At 41.5% G+C, this 18,136-nt stretch overlaps 1 protein-coding gene across 1 annotated transcript in view; it reads right to left on the reverse strand.

Annotated features, from left to right (window-relative positions):
- The window catches only part of adarb2 (adenosine deaminase RNA specific B2 (inactive)), a 221,803-nt gene that overhangs the window by 165,306 nt on the left and 38,361 nt on the right, over nucleotides 1-18,136 (reverse strand). Inside the window, exon 2 of the mRNA XM_069513099.1 lies at nucleotides 7,030-7,785. Within this exon, the coding sequence (XP_069369200.1) occupies nucleotides 7,030-7,132 (103 nt within the window). The 5' untranslated portion in view covers nucleotides 7,133-7,785. The remainder of the gene's footprint in view (nucleotides 1-7,029; nucleotides 7,786-18,136) is intronic.

An 18,136-nucleotide genomic window follows, 5' to 3' on the forward strand; every position in this document is an offset into this window, starting at 1 on the left:
GACGGCAGCTCACAAATTTCCTGACAGTCACTACGAGGCAGCTTCCTTGTCTTCTTTGAACTCTCTTCATGTTGCGTAGCCTGGTGGACTGCAGACGCACAAACACTGACAGGAGGCAATAATGCTGCTGACTTGCTGCGCTACATCTCTGTTTATGAGGACTGACAGCTCGCCAGCTCACCAGCATGCACTGCACACACATGCAGGGAGGCAAATCCATGCTAATACACACGCACACATGCGTGCAGACAAATGAACACACAGAGGCTCATCAGATGCACTCTGGAATATAATTCCCATCGCAGCAACACATGCATTAGCGCTGATAAACTATACTGTGGTGTAACCATTCTCAAATGTCTCCCCCGAAAGTAGTTATTGCCTGAAAAGCTGTTGTGGACAGATTGATGGAGCGTAACACAAGACTAACTCAATTAAACTTCTGTTTTTGTCGTCATGGCAACAAGCGCAACAAGTTATTCGTGCTGTGAGTAATACCCTTATCTGTCCAACTTTGGGAGTCATCAAACAACAGACTAATTAACTAAAAGTGTCACCTATGAATTTTCAAATCTGTATCTGTGCTTTTCATACTTGTGCTGCAGTTTATCTACAACCTCTGTGTGTGTGTGTGTGTGTGTGTGTGTGTGTGTGTGTGTGTGTGTGTGTGTGTGTGTGTGTGTGTGTGTCTGTCATTGAGACATTTTGGTGTGAATTTTGTTTTTGGCGCCTGAACTTTAAATACAATTTCTCAATGCCGAGCTCCAAAAAGCCAAGAGGGACTATTACGAGATAATTTCTAATTATGCTAATTTGCTAAAGTTGTGCTTTTCCTTTTCCTTGGTCATTTTATCAGCCGTCCTCAAGAGACCACAGTCAGTCGTAATAACCCTTTTTCCCTCAGCGAAACGCGCAGTCAGTTAGAGGACGCCGTGTCCTAAGACCGCAGACTCCTCCGCCGCTGTACCCTTAATCAGGAAGCGCCTGTAAAATTCTCAGAGCCATGCGTGTGCACAGAGCGGGAGCGCCGTGCCGCCTCCATCGGCGCTGACCTTCATTAACCTCATAAATGCCAGCGGTGTTTCTGTCGCAGCTCTTAATGTGGTTATCAGCACAAACACAAACAAATGTGACAGAAGTGTTTCGGGGCTGAAACTGCAGCTCTACATCTGTGAAATAACAACGCGGATCCTCTCCCACACCACACGGGCGCTGTGGCATTGAGGCGTCCTGACACGGAAACCAGTAACCACTGTGTCCCAGTAACCAGATCAACCAGTAAACAAACCAGCATGAGGAAACTGGTGGCGTGGATCATTTGCAGCAATCAGCAAGATGTGTGTTCATTTAAGTCCTCTGCCTGTCTCTCTGTGTGTGTGTGTCTGTGCATACTCCAGTGACTTTGTGTGTCAGTGTGTGTCTCTCTATGTCTTGCTGCACTAGGATTTCATTTATGAATGTTTCTGAATGTGAATGCAGGCCACTGCAGGAAACATACTGTACCATTGCTCTGCATACGGACTGATAGACAGGTTCTGCACCAGGCAGAACAAAACTGACACAGTGATAATACGATACTGAACAACGTCCTCTTCATCACGGCTGTCTTTATATCTGAACTGCACCCGATATCTGGACTGTTGATGTCACTGTTACTGAGCAGGAAGCATTTTTCATTAAGATCTCGCTGCAGTAATATCTGGCACTGAGCCGCTTCATGACAGAGCTGCTGCGATAACCGGATACTGATGACAATCATTATATTGAAAAAATCAATTACTGATATTATGTTATAATATTGAATTATACAGCGCCACTTAAATCATCTCTGTGTCTTTCCATCGTGATGCTGTGACTATTTGGTTCACACTCCACATTGTTAGCTACTCTCTACTAGTTCTACCATATGAGCTGGGCTCTCTCTCTCTCTCACAGGGACTTTTTATTATCTGTCTGTCCATCATCTCCCCCACTGTTTCTGTATCAGCGAGGCACCCACACACAAACAGTAGTGTGAGTTGTGTGTGTGTGTGTGTGTGTGTGTGTGTGTGTGTGTGTGTGTGTGTGTGTGTGTGTGTGTGTGTGATTGTCACAAGTGTAAGTTATATGCTGGCGATGCAGACATGCAGACAATAACCACTCAAATGAAAAGCAATACTACTACTACAAATAATAATAATACAATGTAATATATCAATGGGAAAATGCATCAATATACAATTACCCAGTCGTCAATCACAGGGATCATGGTCCCTAAACCCTAAAAGGTATAAATACATTGTAGTTTTTTTAGAGTAATTCATTTGTTAAAAACAGGATGAAAAATGCAATAAACCATGTTAAAGATGAAGTTGACTGATTTATTATTTAGTGAAAATCTCATATCGTCAAAGCCCTGCTCTCTGGTTTTATCTGTTATATTATATTGCAGCTTTTTACTGATGCAGTCTAACATGTGGAAAACAAACTGAGAAAAAAATATATATATAATATAAATATATATTTTTTTAAATTTAAATCTGTCTCTTTTTGGCAATTTGGAGTTACTTAAAAAACGTTAAGCTACAGAGCTACAAAAAAAATAAAATATAAATATTTTTCATTTTTTAGCCTTGACTGGACAGATGATATCCCTGTTCAGAGTCAAACTGGAGATACTTGACAGTACAAACTATTAAAAAAAAAAAAAAACCCAGCAACAGAAACAAATCTCATAAGTTTGAACGCTAATCAACTGTATCTGTAAAATATAATGCCCAAGTCAACAAAGGACGACAAGACACCGTGTACCACGTTCTATTGCTACGTGAACCTTTGTCACATCATTAACCTCCCTCACTTTTCCCACTGTACAATAAATGCTGCTCATAAAGCATTTATTGATTTTTTTTTTTTTTACTTTGAATAATGTTCAATGTCATAGAACATTTGAAAAGCAACAAACTAACCACCAACCAGTGACACGATGAAACTAACTTAACAGATATGATGGAATTTTCTGGAAATATGTAAGTTTTCCAATAAGGCTGCTGTCACCTCACAACTTTTAATTTCATGCTTCATTACAGGCTGAAGACAATCTCTCACATCTGACACTGTACGATCAAAAAAATGCATCACCCTCCGTGTAAAACAAAGCTATTCGAAGTTGTTTTAAACATGCTGCAGTTCAGAGACAAAAGCTTTCCATCTATCAGAGACCATTACTGAGAGATTTGTGGAAATCCACTAATATAAAAAATCCAGCGTGTGCAAACCAATGCAGGATAAGGATTCTTAAAACGGCTGAAATCCTAATGGAGGTTCTGTGCTCCTCAGCTTCTTCTCTCCATCCTGACCTCTGCCCTCACCCCGATGCTTCCTTCATCACTGTCATCATCACTGCTGAGAGAAACGGATGCTTCCGCAGAGCCCGAGTTTCCTCTCACTCCTCCCTCCGACACTCAAAGAATCCCCCGGAGAGCATCCGTGGGCCTGACGCCGATTGTCGCGTCCACCTAGTTAACATCTCCCCTGGTGGCTTCTCTTTAAAAAAAAGGAGCCTGGAATGTGAGAAGGGTGACGACCCTCACCCACTCTGCCGCCACCTCGCCCAGAAAGACAGCGCAAACAGTAATTGCCACATAAATTACGTTACACTGCGTTTTTCACATTTGCCCCTCGGCGCTCTCGATGATTCGCTGATATACTGTACGGTACGCTGAGAGAACAGGGTGATAAGCACGGCTGTAAAAAGAAATAATGTTGGTCTATAAATCTCTGCAGTGCTTATTTTTACGTTAAAAACCTCGATGGATAAAAGACCAGGAATATGTTGCACATATGTCCCAGTTAAAGGCAGATGAGAGGGGGAAAGGCCACACTGCTGACTGACAGGTCTGATTTTGCCAAAAACACACACACACACACTCACATCTTCCTGCACACCACCGGGTTGTCACACACCTCAACAAGGATTTTCTCTGTGGCACCGACATCCCTTTACAGACATAAGCGACATAATAAATCACAAAAGGTTGTGATTAATAAAGAGGCAGACACACAGGATGTCCATGAATCCTTCTCGGGGGCAACGACAGTGGTCAAACGCTGCGCTTGAGGGAGAGCAAACAAATACAGAGCGAGGTGTGTACACGAGCAGAGCGCCGGGCTGACGGGAGCATTGTAACCTGAACAATACGATGAGGCAGCGGGCAGCGGTTGGCAAACTGCAGCACAGAGAGCAAAAACACAGATGGTGGATTTAGTAAAGTGTGGGATTTCTAGGAAGACTGTGCAGAGAACCGGCCCGGGTGCCAAAAAGATGAGAACAAATAAATCTCCGGCCTGTAATCTGCATTCTGCAATTATTTTGTCTCGTCCATCCAAAACTGAACAACTGCAAAGAAGAGTTTAGCCGTGGGAAGAAAAAAAAAGGAAATTAATAGAAGTTGTGAAGAGGAATCTGCTTACAACCTTCTGAATACTCACACACAGGTTTTAGCGAGTCCATCTACAAATAATCTGCAGTCTTCTCCAGGGATTAAGCCCCAAATACCAAGCAGTAATCCCTCAGTGACTTTTTGCCTTGAGGTCTGTAAAAAAATGATTGTGTGAAACTTTAAGATGATCACATTTGGGATGAAGGAATAAATTTCAGCTCTGGATCAGTTCAGCTTTGTGTAATTTGAAAAAAGATCCTTCAATCCCAAAGTGCTTTTATTTTCTATTTATATTTGGACGGTTTAAGAAACGTGAATAATCCCGGGACAAACAATGGGACAGGAAGGGCCGATCTGACTGAGCACAATCCGTCCACCTCCTGCAGCTCTGGAGGAGTCAGCGGCCATCAGCACTTCCTAAAGACACACTTCATTTACAAGCGGTCCCCTGAACTGGCCCCTAATGTCCCGTGTTATCAGAATGAATCAGCAGTGCTGATAAATTAGCCGTACGGAAACACAAGCGAAGGCCTGTCAGCTAATGTGCGCGCGTTTGTGTGATACTCATATGCAATGCTTAATGTTGTGGAACCAATTCTGTCGTTTCCATTATGTAAATACATTTGCCTCAGCACTATATTTTATGTATTGTCTGCCTTGTCTCAATTACTTGGGCTATTAAAAATCAAGAGGTTATGGAAATGAGGTGCAGTTGTCTGTTTGTAGTTTGATGACAAGTGCAAAGTGTTTATGAAAGCTCGTTATGCATTCAATTGCAGTCGGATACGTCAACACGCTCCGAGCTTTCATCCATATTCCACAATGCAATGGGGTGGCACGTCAGTATCTCCAAGCATAAACAACACAAACACTAGTGCTCTCATCTGTTACACATATAAATAAATAAAAATAAACGTGTCATCGCTATTTTATTTAGTCCTACCCTGCGTTTCTCAGGGAGGTGCCAGGAAATGTAAGCAAAAAAGGATCATGCAATATTTCTTGGAGTGTCTGTGGCTTCTCCACAGCAAATAAATGTTTGATGCTTCAGTTTGAGGGGGAAAGTTGCTGTTAATTAGAAGAAAACACCTCAGGAAATAATCAAGAAAACTGAAATCAGGAGAGTTTCCCCACATGCAGTTTAAAAAATCAAAAGGTTTCACTGACATATCCGAAAGAACTTTTTTCTCAATCTTTTCAAAATGTCATTTCCCCATTTTTCCCACTGAGGAGCGCACAACGGAACAACAAATTACACTGCGGATACATTTTCACGACGAACAAAACTCAGTGGTGAATTGTGAGCATTTTTACCACACAACTCAAAAAAGTGAGAGGTGTTGAGATGGAAATGTGTGATTTAAGTCCAGTGTTCTTTTGTTTTCCTCCAATGAATTTGTGGAATAAATGACATAAGTCAATGGCAGAGATGCTGTCATTTACTGGGTTATCTAGACCATACTGGGGATTTGTTTACTTCGAACACTGGTCAGCATCTATCACGGTACGGCTACAGACAAACACTCAATAGGAAAAAATGTCACCGTTATCATGTTTCAGTGGAAATCAGCAGCATTTCCATTTTAATTACACATATAATTGAGCGTTTTCCAGTGTGTCTCACTGTGTTAACACAGACTCCATCCTCTCTTCTTCATGAGGAACACTTCTCCTCTTTACACCTCTGATTCGAAATAAAAAACAAATACACACAAATAAAAATCATGGCTCTAAATCAAATGTTTTTTCCTGAATTGTCGAGCAGCTATTGCCTTATTTTCAGCTTCAATCTTTTCTGTCTCAGGCCCAGAACAGTTTGTCAAACTTTACAGTGTTGAGTGTAGGTGAATGAGGAGCAGCACAGCACTAAGATCCAAAGCTTGTATTGAAGGGAAATTATTTTAAATTAGACAATAAGAGAAAAAAGAAACTGAGAAATTATGAGGAAAATAAAGACTGCGTGTCAAGCCCTTGTTAAAGTAACAATTAAATGTGTGAGTGATTTACTTGGAAATATGTGTAGCTTCTTTCAACTGAGCATTGGGGTTGTCTAACAGCAGAACACACTAGTTTAATTATTTGAAGGAAATAATAGATATGAGGGAAGAAACCTGTGTCTTTTTTAATAAGAAAGTTATTTTACTTTGAATCAAAGCTCATGTGTTAAATTGTAAAAAAAAAAAAAAAGGCACTTTTCTCACAAGACTGCGTTTCTTATTTAAACGATTAAAGCTAATTCAGAGTTTAATTCCCTTCCTCTTGTCCTGGATGTAAAAGACAATGAAGCATTTTCAGGACAGGAGCGCAGCGGCAACTTCGGCTTCACCGGCGGAGAGACAATGCGTCATTTAAAGGCTCTGGAGCGGGTTATATTACGCTTCATTCACAGAGAAGCTGACATTTCTTCATGTTCCTACACTTTCCAATATATTTCGATATGTGCACCAGCTAAACCCGGCGCGGAGCTGGCTGAGGCGGCAGCGCGTGCAGGCTGTGGCCGGCGGTGCGCTCCGGTGCCCTCGCCAAGGTTGCGCACGACCTCTGTTCGCACAAGAAGGAGAAAGAGGGGCACTAAAAAAAAACAAAACAAGTGTGTTAAAGTTGTTACCTTTTCTCTTCGATCGCCTCCTCCTCCTCCTCTTCAGCTTGCATTTCACCTGGCCGCCCTGAGCCCCGGACGCGCGGCTGCTGTTTCCAAGTACGGATGCCATCGGCGCATGCAGCCCCTCGCCTGCTTTGGAGCGAAGCGCAGGGACAACTTGGGAGGACTCGGGCGGCTCGACTCTTGCTTTGTACTTTGTGTCGCTTCCAGCCTCCGTTGCTGTGCGATAACGCAGAAGGTTTGACGTAGACTCGGGACTATTTCGGCTCTCCCTGCGAACCAGCGTGGAGAGGGAGGGAGGAGTGTGTGCGTCTTGCTGTTCGTGTATCACCTCTGTAACTCCAGCTCACACACACACAGACTGTTCTCAGCGCAGCGGCTCCGGTCCTCCCGCTCCTCTCCCGACTAGAAATGTTTGGCATCAGCCACTTTGGATTCAACCATGCATGGCTCCTATCTATTTGCTGCCGAGCTTTCTAATTAGGGTCCAATCGTGGCTGTCTGGGAGGTGTGACATCACCAGCGACACCCTCCAGCCCACACCCCTTCTTCACCCATCCCCACTTACTCCACACACTTAGTTTCCTCCTCTTCTCCCACATGCACTGCAGGGGAAGCTTGTTCCCTTCAGAGGTCAGAGGTCAGCCTGGTGTAGGGACGCTTGCTCAAGGGCACTTGCAGCAGGTCGGATGTTTGGCAGCATGAGGGGCTTGAACGTGGGTTTCTCCTGCTTCTCCATCCTTCAGTAAACTCAACTTCAGGCTAGAGGAAGAGAAAGATGTGATATTTTAGACACTGAGGAGGAAATACAAACTAGAAAATACTTAAAGCGTCTTCTTCTTCTCCTTGTAAACTACTTTTGTCAGCTAAGATTTGGGTTTTTCATTTTCCTGCAGGATTATGGATCTAAAGTGAACCCCCCCCCTCATCCCTGCTCTCTGTTCTAAAGTCACTCAAAGGAAGATTACTGCGCTAAGACGCTATAATGTTCAATTAACTGGCTTTTTCACACATGCAGCAACAACTCTGTTACATCAAATGCATCTTTGATATGCGCTCTGTCAGTTTAATTATTATGCTTTTCCTTTTGACTCGTTTTTTCTACAATTTCCATGACAAAATGTGGCTCCATTTATTTTGAAAGGGCCGGGTGACCTTCAGCACAGGAGGTAGAAACTCCACTGACAATGCGCCACCGCCGCCGCTGAGTTCCAACATTGTGACACTTTGGCATTTTTGTGTGAAAGCGCAGCGTCCAAGCTTTCAGAAAGAATTTGTGGCTTTTCTATAGCTGCGGGTTGTTGTTTTATTCCCCCGGCCTCTGCAGCGGAAGTTCAGGTGTGCGTTGGGAGGAGGCGCTATGGGACTGCCGGACATAGTCACAGCCAGTTCAGGAGAAAAAAGTGCATGCAGATTTATTTACTTTCTCACGCTTCCCCTGGCTGGTTTTACTGTGTTAGTTTGCGTTTCTATATGTGCAGTTACGCAATAAAAGGAAAGAAAATGATGATTAAAAACGACATGAATCAGCTTTCACTGCCTGTAAAAGCTTTTACTTCCCTAAAAACACCTCCTGTACCCTCAGCAGCTCCCTCCCATTAAACTTTTTTTTAAAAACAGCCTATTTGTTGGAAAAGCACCACGACATGTTTGCTGATGTCAGATTGAAAAGTCACTTTGAGGCTCTGTTGTTGGGCGGAAACATTTCCTACCGGCCTGAGGGGCAGAGAGAGAGCAAGGGGAGAGCGAGGTGAGAGCGAGGAGGCCGGGGCCGTGCGCCAGGCTGCAGCCATGCCCTCAGGACGCCCACAAATATCCATGTAAATTGCAGTTTAAGAGAAATCAATACAAGTGACAAGTTGCCAATGCCACTATCTGGGGCAGTAATGAAGGTGTGCTGGTCGTTTGGGGGGGGGGGGTGCAGCACACATAGATTACAGCAAACAGGCTGGGTGGGCCCGAGGTTCAGGTTAGAGGCACATGGACATGCACACACTGACACAGCAAGGTCAGTAGTTGTCGGATGGATGCAAAGTGCCACTAAAGGTTCAAACTAACCTTGATTATCTCCACTGTCGCCCCTAATGTACTGAATCCCTGTAACATATATATATTTAGAGCTGACGTCACCACAACCAAGGACATAGATGCTGAAAATGTGTCAAAATGAAAATTCGAACGAGAGAAAAACATATCACATTTCTACTGTTTCATTGTTGTTTGATAACTTTTCTTCACAAGCTGCTAAATACTCAAAAAGCCATAACGTTGTCTTCCAGTTGCCTTAGAATTCACACTGAAGAAGTGTTTGAGGTAATTTAAAGTTTGAATCAATCAAATATTGGTGAAAAAGTGAATTAATTTATAGAGGAATATTGATTGCAGCTATTTATATGGAGTTGTTCTTTTACATACAGGTCACTTGTTCACACCTCGGACTAATGTATCTATACACTGCACCATTACCTTTGTTATTATAAGTTTATATAAAATAAAACCAACACATTTGTGGGGAATAACTGTACATTTTATAATAATATATAACAGAGGTTAATATCAGTCATGGATTTCTACAGTTTAAGGTTATAACTATGGTATGATTGTGATAATCAGGCCTGCTGCTAAGGACTACTTAAATATGATTATTCATATTGATAAAGTTTCTTTTAAATTAATATTTTTATGTTTTAAACTATAAAAACATGCATTTGCCTGAAAATTGTATGTTTCCCAGAGTTGGGCGGGTTGATGAAGCTTCTAATGTCTAATAGATGCAAAAATTAAAAAAGAAAAAAAACAAACAAATATCTCTCAGTGAAAAAAGAGGTGTCATAGACGTCAAGAGAGTCTTTGGTGATAAGAGCGGACACTGGTGTCTGTGTGTTCTCAAGAAAATCTCTGCAGCAGAGTTAAAACGTCACTTCCTGCCTCTTTCTGCTTCCCCCTCTCGCCTGAATAATGCGGAGGATGTGATGTTGTGAACGTGTCTGTGCAGAAAACCTGTGTGAAAGGAGAACTCTGGGTAAACTCCGTAGCCAATTTACCCACAGGTCATGTCCTAAAACAGCTTCAGTGGAAAACCTCCGGGTTTTTTTACAGTGGCGCTGCAGCAATTGAACATTGTGTCTTTGCTCAGGACTCACAAGAAACAGATTAAAAAAAAACTTGTTCCTACATTTCCCATGATGCAAATCGATAGCATTTTTTAATTACCGACATCTCGTAAAAGGCCATGTCCTTTAAACTCCATTCAAAGTTGATCACAAAGGATTTCTATTCTGTTCAGTTCTTTTTACAAGCATAAGAAACCAGAGCTGCAGAATGTCTGGTATCAGAAGTCGGTTTTTAAACTACTTATTTATGTGTAACATCAGAAGAGCGCTCTCTTAACATTGATTTCATGTTTAAAAATAGCTTTTTATTTAGTGCCGTGTACAGAGCTAATCTTAATGACGGGGTTTCATTCAAAACCTGCCAGTTTCAAAGAAGAGATATTTATGAAGCTCCAAGACTGTGGCCTGTGACGAGGATCATTATATATTACTTTCTGTTAGTTTTTTCATGATACTGATCAGTTACATGATACAGAATCTGTTTAATTCCAAGCTATGTCTGTGAACATAATAACATCTTTACTCTTAAGTAACTGATTGCATTCTCTCTCATTTGTGTAATATTCATTTACTTGTAATTTAATCTTTAATACATTTGCTCATTACAGAGCCCACTTATTTCAACACCTCGTTTCCTTTGTTTGTTATATGCCACAAAGCTGCACTTTCCTTGCTTTCATTAAAAATCTCATTCCAGGTGAGAGACTAAATTAAAGGAGTGCTTATTTTAAAACCCTGTTTATGATCTAATACTGTCTGTGTCCTACAGAATATTAATGTAATACCACGGTAAATAAGGGACTGAAAAACGTGTGTATTTGACAACTCCTGTGACACAAATGCAGTGGAATGTGTTTCTGTTTCTGTGTTTACTCACATAGCATTGGTTTGATGTCATATCTATGGATTAATGAGTTGATTTTAATTGAGATTACCGCAAAGAGGTAGCAACAAGTCTTTCTTCTATCGTCAAATCAGACACCTGCAATCTAAAGATAAGGAGGCCAATCAGTATGCTGCTCACACAAATTCATTTTCTGCACTTCTGACTTTTCATTCATATATATGTGTATCTATAAATATATATATATATGTGTATATATATATATACATATATATATATACACACACAAACATATGTATAATGCTCATATGGCTTTAAAGCCTTTAAAAAGCTTCTCAGCTGCCAACCTTGATCTTACAGTTTCCATTGTTAGAATTGATTTGACAATGTGTCAGTGATAACATGAGCCTGTCTCCATGGTAATGCATGTGTTGCTCTAACACACTGTAAATTACATTGACTTTTCTTAACTCATCATTCCTTAAAAGATATTGCTTATTTATAATTATATCATGCGCAGATGAAATAAATAGAAACATTAAACATTAAACTTCTCTCGACCTCATTAGAGTCATTTGAGAGAAAGCGACCCTGCTGCTTGTCAAGCCTCCCAGCCAGGTGAACGTGGAGAAGCCTCAGACCTTCGTCATCAGTCTCCGGGTGAGTATTGACATTGAGCTTTTTTTCTACGACAGGTGGGGGCAGCAGTTAGGTGGTAGTTGCCTTATTGTGGCTCAGGCTTGTCACCAGACAGACGACCGTGAGACTCACACGCACTTTAACATCTCCCCCCAACACAGCCAGTTTGCTCCTCAGACAAATGGACAGTGAGAGGTGGCACTTGGCTGCTACCACTCCAGTTGTGTGTCGCGTTCACACTCTGCAGGATTGTGTTTCATGTGCTTTATTATGGTTTAAGAGTCCAAGTCCGCCACAGAAGTCCAAATTGAGTTCCTGTTACCTAAGTCCAAGTCTCTGGTCTCTCTTGCTACAGTATGCAATTTTATATAGGGTTTCTTCTTTGCAACATTGTGTGATTTATGATGGTGTTTCCTTAGTTCCTAAGGTCCTGTATTCATTGAGTCTTGTTTTTAGTATGTGAAGTGCAATGTGTTAGAATGAGATTGTATGAAAGTTTATACACCAATAAAGTCTTTAATTGACTGACTGACTGAGTGATTTTCTCACATTATATGGACGACAGTCGTGTAAATGTCACTGAAACATGCAGGAAGGCCTACATTCTTTAAACCCTCAGCTACAGATCCTCTCACTGTGGATGACTGATCCAAACTATTCAGCCTATGCATAGTCTCTGTGTGTATAATCAAATCATTCAACATTAATATGAATAAACAAATGTCTTGAATAATAAATTTGATGCCTCATTATTATTGTTAGAGAGTTACAGCCAGATAACAATAGTTTATGATTATTTTAAGAGCAGAATCTGGTGAAGTCAAGTTGATAAATTGTGGATTTTCCCAAATTTACAGACAGGTGTCATTACCTCCTGTATCAACCAATAGGCACACAGTAAAATCTCTGAATCCCAGTTACCAGTCTTATTGCAGTGTTGTAGATTTTCAAATTAATTACAAAAGAGTTCTTCCTCTTTCTTAAGGCACCGCACTCATTAAAAACTGCCCCACTTGAATCGCATCAGGTGTAAAATATTCCAGGCAACGTGATCTAGTCAGCCATCAAAAATCAAATACATTTTGGTGAAATATTTATAAATGACACATCATTAGCTCCACAATCCGCATTTAAGTAAACACTTTCACCAAAGAACAGATGCCTCGAACAGGTGGCAGACATTCTAAGAAACAGATTTTAAAGGCTGGATTTGTCAGGATATTGCTAGAATAAGAAAAAAAACGAAACTAATTTTAATGTCAACTTGAAGAGAGGAAGTGCCATTTGTGAAAAGCCGATTTTGCAAATGAATAAGAAATCTAGGTCCAGCTGTGAGCATAATCTGACATCATGTAGAAACCAGAAAAGAGCAGAGGCCTGTACTAAGAAGCACATTCAATACACCCAGGATGTCACTACATTATCTGGCTTCACTACCATCCACACAATTAACTCAATGAGTCACATAAAGGTGAGCATGTTTACAACATATGACCAATCACAAGTCTAGTGACAGCAGAGCGGCATATTTGACAAACGAAGAGCAAACTACGATATTTGACATCGACTGGACGTTAAACACATAATCCAGATTAAAACCAACAGTTTGCATGAAGTAAGAGAAGTTCTCCATTATTACAGCATGAGCAGGTCTGACTACATGTATGGACGCAATGTGTGTGTATGTTGATGTATTCCAATCTGTGTGACAATTTCACCATCATCCTTTCAGCTTTAATCCCGGCAGTGTCGAACCAAAGAAATACAAAATAATTCAGTATGTATGTTTACTGTCATATCTTATACAGCAACAATGTTTTAGAGCTTCAGTCAGTCTTTGTTGCAGGATGATGTCGGTCATTGCTGCAGCCAAGAGGGAATAAGTGAAATGAAGAAGACAGGAGGGGACCCTCCTAGAAAGGAGTACACTCCTGCTGAGGAGACGGCCCTCGCAATAATGAGGGTCGCTAATATATAATATCGTCAGTACACTCAGCCTTCCCATCAGATCCTCTCATGATCCACCCAATGTGCTCCATGGGGTAAATAATGCAATTTTCCAACAACCGGTTCATCAGGAGGTGGTGCTTTTCTTCATGTTGATCTGTTATACCACACATAACATGCTACCAAGGCAATTTGCATTTGTAAGAAGTGAACCATTCTCGTAAACCTGCAAACCCAGGTTTAAACCCCAAGTGACCTTGCTAACCATAAATTCTGCTTCATGGTGCAGGCCTTGGGTGTAACGCTATTGGCTGTTGCCACATCATTGTGTGTGGCATCTCCCTGCAAGAGCCTGATGGAAGGAGTGTGGTCATCAGGGAGATTCACATCCCCTGGTCTTTCTGCTCTATATAAGCTGGGGGCATTCAATGGCAGTTTGGATGAAGTTTAGTCTTCATGGTAGTTTGACCTGGTTTAGTTTGTGTTGTTGCTACCTCCTTTGGCAATAGGGTTTGATTACGAGGTGCTGGAACCCTGCTACATGTATAAAACGGCGCTGTCTTCCTTCTTGAAATGAAGCTTTCCAGAGGCTGTTGATTCAAAGATGGCCAGGAGAAGGAAAAAGGACAAACCAGGACAGTTGTACAGCAAATAGACTCACCAGCAATTTACGGCAATATTGCAAAGCTGGAATTATGCCAGAGAATGTTTAGTTTTGTGTTCACTGTCAGGAATTTCAGCAAACCATGCCTTAATGCACCTTGCAAACATTACCAACACAAAGCACACTAATTGCTAGCAGTAAACTCTTGACCCACACCTCACTCCAAGGTTGCATTCCTCTGCCATATTTAAACTTTGAAAGTGACATTGAACATTTCATTTTACCGCACGTAGCTTACAGCGGGGCTAAACTCTTGCTGATGAACTACCACCAATGTACCTTTTCTCCAGCAACAATCTCCTTTTTTCACATCCATTTTCAACCTCACCCCACCCTGCTTAAGTGACACCCATTAATCACATTAGTTCTTTGGGAGAATTGTCTGCTGAGCGTCAAGTCTTGGCTGACCCCAACATTTGGAAAGCGAAGATAAAGACATTGCACTGACAGCTCTGAAATAGCCCCTTTTTTCACAGGTCAGCGTTCAGGGGAATATGAATATTATTATACATAAAAAAAAAAAAAAAAGGAGAAAAACAATTGAGTTCTTACTTCAGAGGAGTTGAATGACATTGGGAATTCTCAGCATTTCTGCTGCTGTAGATGGACTGCCTGTGTAGGCTTCAAATCAATGTACTCGTAGCAAAGGGCTCCACACATTGACTTGATATATGGAACGGCAAATATATGAGTTAATAAGATCATCATTAATATCATGGCTGCATTAGTTAGTCCTCACTTTTCCATATCTGGAAACAAATATCTCCTGACATACAGACTAATAAAATACTGTGAGAGAGCATGATTGTGCAGATCGATGGCGACTGTGTTTAATATTGGATTCCTTAATTTGTGAAAGCATTGAATATTATACTGCTCTTTGTGAGTCTACGTTCCAATCAAAATGTCTCTCTGAATAGGAACTAACATCATTGGCCTTAATGTCACGTAACATTATCAGCTGTGTGGTTTAGTACAATGGAGCCATTGTGTTGCGTGGTGAGGGGGGCTTATCAGTAAAAGACAGGAAAGGAGAAAGGAAAGGAGAAAATGAATAGAATAAAAAAAAATCGATCTCTGTTTAGCAAAGGAGAGATTTCTCAAAATAGCTCATTCTTCACGATGTGGTTTCAGACACCTTGTTCAACCGAAATCACTTTTCATTTCTGCTAAGGAATCAGTAAACATACATCAAGGTGTTTGCTTTGACTTGTGTACTTCTACTTCAATTACAAATGTTATGCAGCGATCGTGTCTCCAACACAAGGGAGGGGATTTTTGAGTCTAGCTGGCAACGTCACTTCTGTAATTTGATTGGTCCAATATCCGTGTTGGGTGGACATTTAAAAGGGTTTGTCATATAAGCAGCTGGGGTCTGACGCTGGAACTCATACGTTTGTCACCCCACACGTTAGTCTGTGTCACAATTCGCAGTAGGGGGTAAGAAAATGACAACACGAACATCTGCTAAAATCAATTGATGTAAGCAAGCCCAGAGAGCGCTAATTAAACAGCTTACACACCAAAACGAGCGCTCTATGCAGTTTTTTTTAAGAAAGGTAAATCCATTTAAAGCCAAAGGACAACTTTTCCCATTAGACAATTCTGCTTTCCCATTTTTCATGCTCAGCATCACCACTGTGCTCAACCACAGAAAGCAGTCACAATGTTACAGCTGTAAAGTTTTATATCTTTCATTTAAGTCTGTTCAAACCCAAACCAAAACATATGGATGGATTCTGTAGCCAAGAAGTGACAGACGGAGGCTCCAAGCCTTGAATTTCTCTATGATGCACGTCATAACATTGTGAAAGGAAAGAGGCTGAGAGTCGTGCATCCAACAGGGTGTCATTTCCATCACTGCCTATCGGAGCAGGAGCCAATTAATAGTCAGAAAAAGCTAAAAACAAAAGCCGGATGTTACAGAGTGTTAGAGTTTTATGTCAAGTGTGAATGGGGCTCTACAATAATTTGTTAGATTCCATGAAAAACAAACTTAACTTCATGTTGATAACAGACACATGTCATTTGCTCAAGGGTCGTGGTCCTGATCAATTCATAGATCCTACATTTCTCAAAACTGGGAACATGAAGACGAGATTAGTGAGAAAGGAATAATAAACACAATAAAACACAAACACTACTCTGATCAGTCACTATGGATGTTTCAACAGTAGAGTGATCAGCTGATCCCAAAACTGTGTTGGAAAAATAATCTCATTAATGCAGTTAATATCAGTGGGTGTTTGTCAACTGTTCCTGTCCTTACAGTGGACCGGCATAGTTGGCGCTGATTGTACTTGACTTGACTTCCTACACAACATGTATTGGGTCTCTGAATAAGTCTGTTGCCCTTCAAACATGCGTCAACCGCCCAGTCCCAGGTTTGTAGAAGTCACCAGTTTTTTCACTGACAAACAAAAAATAAATCATTGTGACTTGTTATGAACCATAAAATGCATAAATGTACAGTTTTCTGTTCTGATCCTCTTGTATATTGTGTTTCCAGGCGGATGGAGAGTTATATCTGCGCAGACAGACGAAGAAAACTGTCCTGGAGCTCCTGAAGGTGAAGATGCTTGTTATGCCAGGTCTGATCAGGCTGAACTCTGCAGCCGGGGGGTGGCGGTGGCAACCGATGCACAGCTATCTTTGGGTTTTATTTTGCTCAATGGTGTCAGACATGTACAGTGCAGGAAACTCCGCCTGAACTCCCTGACGGCACATTTCATGTTTTTCATGAAAGCTAAAAATAGCTCTCTGATGCTCTGCTGTGGACGAACCACATGTTTCTGGCATTACGTTTGTTCTGCACCTCATGCAGACATTATGAGCTGTTCTGGTTTTAACCTGACAGCAAATACAGACAGAGAGAAACAAGGACACCAGTTAAAAAAAAAATCAACTGTCAGCAGAGCTTAGTTCTGATCAAACACCCTGTTCAAACTGATAGCACCCTGGACGCCGGAGCCGCTCGGGAACTGGCTGTAATTGAAAATGAGCAAAACTAAATCAAACAAACACTGGTGCACTCACACATGTTTCGCTGAAAGGAAAAAGTGTTTCCTGCTTTAACTGAGCCGTGATTGCAAGCGCGCACATGCATGCTCGGAACATGCCTCACACACATGACCGTCAATATGGCCACATAGCAAAACTGAGTAAACAGAAGCTTATCATTTTGCAAGAAGATCTAAAAGGCCTTGAGCTCAGCTGTATCCTATTTTGAAGACGGAGATTAATTGCCTCTTTTCCGCCCCGACAGTAATCCTTGAAACTGCCTCTGCTTGGTGCAACAGCATCTCAGCCAGCCTCTTCTTTCTCACACACACACACACACACACACACACACACACACACACACACACACACACACACACACACACAGGATACTACCACATAAAGTCAAACAGGCCTTCCCCAAACACATACACACTTAACACTACATCACCAAAATGCAGCCCATTAGCACTTAAAAGTGCGCATCCTGAATGACTTTAAGTCTCGCAGGCGTTTGAAGTATTACAGAGTCACAGTTGTGTGAGTGGCAGAAAAGCAACAATGATGCTTTGCTCATGTCGCGTGGCTCTGCGAGGAGTTGAGTTTCTTAATCCCACAATGCAGAGGGAATTGGTCGTTGGGTACGGTGAGTCTTAGCACTTATGGATTGCCGCTTCATCTCCAACTCTAATACCTAGTGGAGTAAAACAGATGAGAATGGGTGCTGTTGTTGCCTTCCTGTGATATTTGCAGGTCTTAAAAAATCAAACCAGCAAGCCCCAGTTTTTAATTAATTTCCTTGTCTTTGTTCACAGGACGCACGCAGAATGGCAGCATATGGCGTGCTCTGTTTTTGCAAATCCTCAAGAATCCAGACCGGCATGGGATATATGAATGTAACAGATG

This window comes from Paralichthys olivaceus, chromosome 17 (genome assembly GCF_024713975.1).
Source record: "Paralichthys olivaceus isolate ysfri-2021 chromosome 17, ASM2471397v2, whole genome shotgun sequence".
Taxonomy (NCBI): Eukaryota; Metazoa; Chordata; class Actinopteri; order Pleuronectiformes; family Paralichthyidae; genus Paralichthys; species Paralichthys olivaceus.